The 3,461-nt window shown below is 44.2% G+C and overlaps 1 protein-coding gene across 1 annotated transcript in view; it reads right to left on the bottom strand.

Moving 5' to 3' along the window:
* Window positions 1–1,846: 1,846 nt before the first annotated feature.
* The window catches only part of LOC310821645 (metal transporter CNNM1-like), a 15,626-nt gene continuing 14,011 nt past the window's right edge, over window positions 1,847–3,461 (bottom strand). Inside the window, exons 10-11 of the mRNA XM_083693763.1 lie at window positions 3,018–3,085; window positions 1,847–2,758 (exon numbers count right to left, since the gene is read on the bottom strand). Of these exons, the coding sequence (XP_083549889.1) occupies window positions 2,729–2,758; window positions 3,018–3,085 (98 nt within the window). The 3' untranslated portion in view covers window positions 1,847–2,728. The remainder of the gene's footprint in view (window positions 2,759–3,017; window positions 3,086–3,461) is intronic.

Raw genomic sequence — 3,461 nt, 5'->3', positions numbered from 1 at the left:
CGGCTCAACTCTGGACTACCTTTGAGGTATGTGCTCTAAGAAAAATGGATTTTGGAGTGAACCGTCCCTTTAACTCATCTCATGGGAGACTTTCATGTGATGACCCCCATTTCACCGTTCTATCAATAGTTTAATTGAATATAATTCATTATTTTATTAGTTAACCTAAGAGTCGCATTGGCTCTGTTCTAGGGAAACGAAAAAATACATTATTGATATGCATCCCTCTCTCTCTTCTGTCCATTCCTGCTGGCTCTGTTGGATTCATTTCTGTCAGACCAGTGACATCTCATTGAAGAACAGTAGAAAGGATGAATTTTCAGGTTTTAAACTGCTCCTAATGAAGTTACTCATCGGCACAGATCTAGAATCATCCTCTCCCAGTTCTAACCTTAAAGTGACAGTCCTTGAACATTTCCTGAACTTTCAACTGATGAAAGTCATATCCACGATGAAAAGGATTTGATTTTGAGCAATATGACTATGAATAATTCATCAGCACAGCTGTCATATCTTATCGTAACCAAAAAATGAAGGACCTATTTCTCTATTGTTGGCAAAGGAGCATCTAAAATCATATTGAGAATGAATTCATGTTACTCTCAGATAATGTCAATGCTTGAGCTCCACTCTATTCTGTGTTTAGTACTCTGTCTTTGTCTAGTATGGTTCTGTATTGTGTTTTGTGTGGACCCCAGAAAGAGTAGCTGTTGCCATTGTAACAGCTAATGTGAATCAAAATAAACTCTTTGAGGGTACGCACACCTTACAGAGTGGCTTTAACCATTAGTTGGGAAATGCAAAACTGACTTTAGGTCGACGTACAGGGACAACTCCACCCTACTCATGTTAAAAGAGAGAGGGCCAGAAGGACAGCTCTGATTGGCTACGGACTCCACTCTGATGCAGCACAGTGACTCAGCAGTTTTCTGTACCGCACAGAGGGATGTTTCTCCTCACCGTTCACAACGTCCAATGGCAAGAGCCAGAGAGCAACACTCCCCCTTTCCCCCCTCCTTCACCCTCTTCCTTCATCCTCCATCCGCCCCCCATCCCTCTCTTCTCCTCTCTTCCCCCCCCCCTCCCCCCCCTGTGGTGCAGTGGCACAAGCCTGAATCTGCACAAACTGAGACACAGATACGCCCTTATCCTCAACACAAGAGAGACATTATTCAGGAGGGTGCAGCAACACTACTGGACATTCAGATAGAGGTGTATCATCTAGAATAGATCTACTTCTGTGTCAAGGTGAATAAAGAATGGTGTGAGCTCTATATGTTTACATTTCTTTTTGCAGCAACTTTCTTAACGTGGTACTCCACTGAATAAGCCCCTGGTCCGAGGACCAATAATGTGAAACATTCTCCGAATCAAACATTTGTACCTTCTTTAAAGGTCAGGTGTGTAGAATTTGAGCTCTGAAAGAGTGTAAATAGTGTAAATAGTGCATGATAAATCATTAGCCACCAGGGAATGAGATTACATGGTACAGACCGTTCAGTGATAAGCACTGCTTTGGTTCCCAAAAGCGCTTTCTAGAATCTGGTGTTGAGGTCAAGCGCTGGCCTTTACGTACCCTATTTACGCTTGTGTTGTTTACAAGGATATGCACACATTTGCCGCTAGCATATTTACATTTGAAATGCTCATCGTGGCCACAGAGGGCAGCACAGGGCAAACTACACACCGGACCTTAAAAGAAAGTCCCATTCACAACAGTTTCAGTATTGCTCATATACATCATTTGGGTGTAGATTTTCTATTCGTGTGAGGGGTGCAAAACTATAACCCCCCCCCCCCCACCACCACCACCCGGCACCCGGCCCAAAACAGATGAACCCCACTCCCCAACAATAATTGGGTTGAAAAACTAGAAATGTACATCGTGCTCAGCAGTCCCTAAAAGCATGCAAATAGGAGAGGATTCCCTCTTCAGTAAGGCTTGGTTAGCATTCAAACCCCCAAACCAACTCCAACCTCATGTATTCAGAGATGTTAGTCCAAGCTATGAGGGCCACGATTCGATTATTAGGAGAAAGAGGAGTGCTAGAGCTGGGATGGAATAAAAGCCTGCATTCCCTTGAAAGTCTCCAGGACCAGAGTTAGTAGACCCCCCTAGATCTAGTGGATAGATGGAAAGGAAGGAGAATGGAACTATTACAAAAAAGTTACACAACTGAAACAGAATCCATAAAAACAGCATGGGAATGCTACCGAAGGAAGGGGTCACTGTCTAAGGTTGTGCATATTGTATATTCCTCTCTGTGCACATATATCAAAAGTGAGTGCATCTTTGGTGTGTCCTCTTAAACGTTTCCTCGATGCCACGTTTTCCAGCAGGCCAATGCAGAGGGGGTGACTGGATTGGGAAGGGGGGGGTGGGGGGAGGTGTTTGCTAAAAACACAACTTTAATCCATCGTTTCCTCTCTCTCCTCTCTTTACATTCTTTGTCTTACTCTAGTCGCTACATCACATGGGTTTCGGTGTCTCGGTCAAAAGACGGGAACAACGTTAGCCAAGTGAAGACATTCAAGAAGGGGTGCCACCCCCATTTCTTGCTGAAATGGTGTCTTCCATCCATCGGTTGAGTTAGTTCCTCCAGATCCAGGTCCACTCTGGGTCAAGGGACCACGGGGGTGTCAGGGGGGAGGAGAACCTCTCTTTCTGCGACTCATCCCCCTGGTTCTGTATTACTCACCATCGTGGGTCGTGACATCAAGTGGAGCGTCACGTGGAGCAAACGTGGCAGAACTCAGTCTTTTAACAATTAAAAAGAGGAAGAACATGAATTGTGTCGGTGTTGTGTGTATGTCGCCACACACACACACAAACACAAACACAAACACACACTCATGCACACACACACACACACACACACACACACACACACACACACACACACATGCACACACGCACACACGCACACACACACGCACACACACACACACACACACACACACACACACACACACACACACACACACACACACACACACACACACTGTTAGGTCTTCACCAAGGGTTGTTCTGAAGTGTCCTCAGGTGTTTTCTCTCCTTCCCGCGACTTTTTCCTCTTTTTGTGACCTGAGTGGGAAACCAAAGAATACGTCCTGTTACCTTCCAACCACTCTAGAACGCAGCTTCCAACTACTTCACACCAATTCCTGATTCTGGCCACAACTAGGCTTTGAAGCATTTAGTGAAATGAGAAAAAAAATAACTATTCGCTGTCTGTCAAAGTAATAAACAATCATCAAATCAAATAATTATTTATAACGAGCACATCTCAAACACACATGAATTCGCTTGGCATGAAAAAAAAACCAAAATACAACAAAGACAAAAAAACAAATGAGGATCATAAAAGTATTTCATCATAAACGTTCAAAACCCTAAAATCATGTTAGACAGCCATGAGTGACACACTGAGGGGGCGTTCATCACTGCTGTCCCCTCCTTT

The sequence above is a fragment of the Argentina silus genome (assembly GCF_951799395.1).
Source record: "Argentina silus genome assembly, chromosome: 22".
NCBI classification, from domain to species: domain Eukaryota; kingdom Metazoa; phylum Chordata; class Actinopteri; order Argentiniformes; family Argentinidae; genus Argentina; species Argentina silus.
Note: the sequence above shows the minus strand (reverse complement) of the source record. Positions and strands in the feature narration are given on the sequence as shown.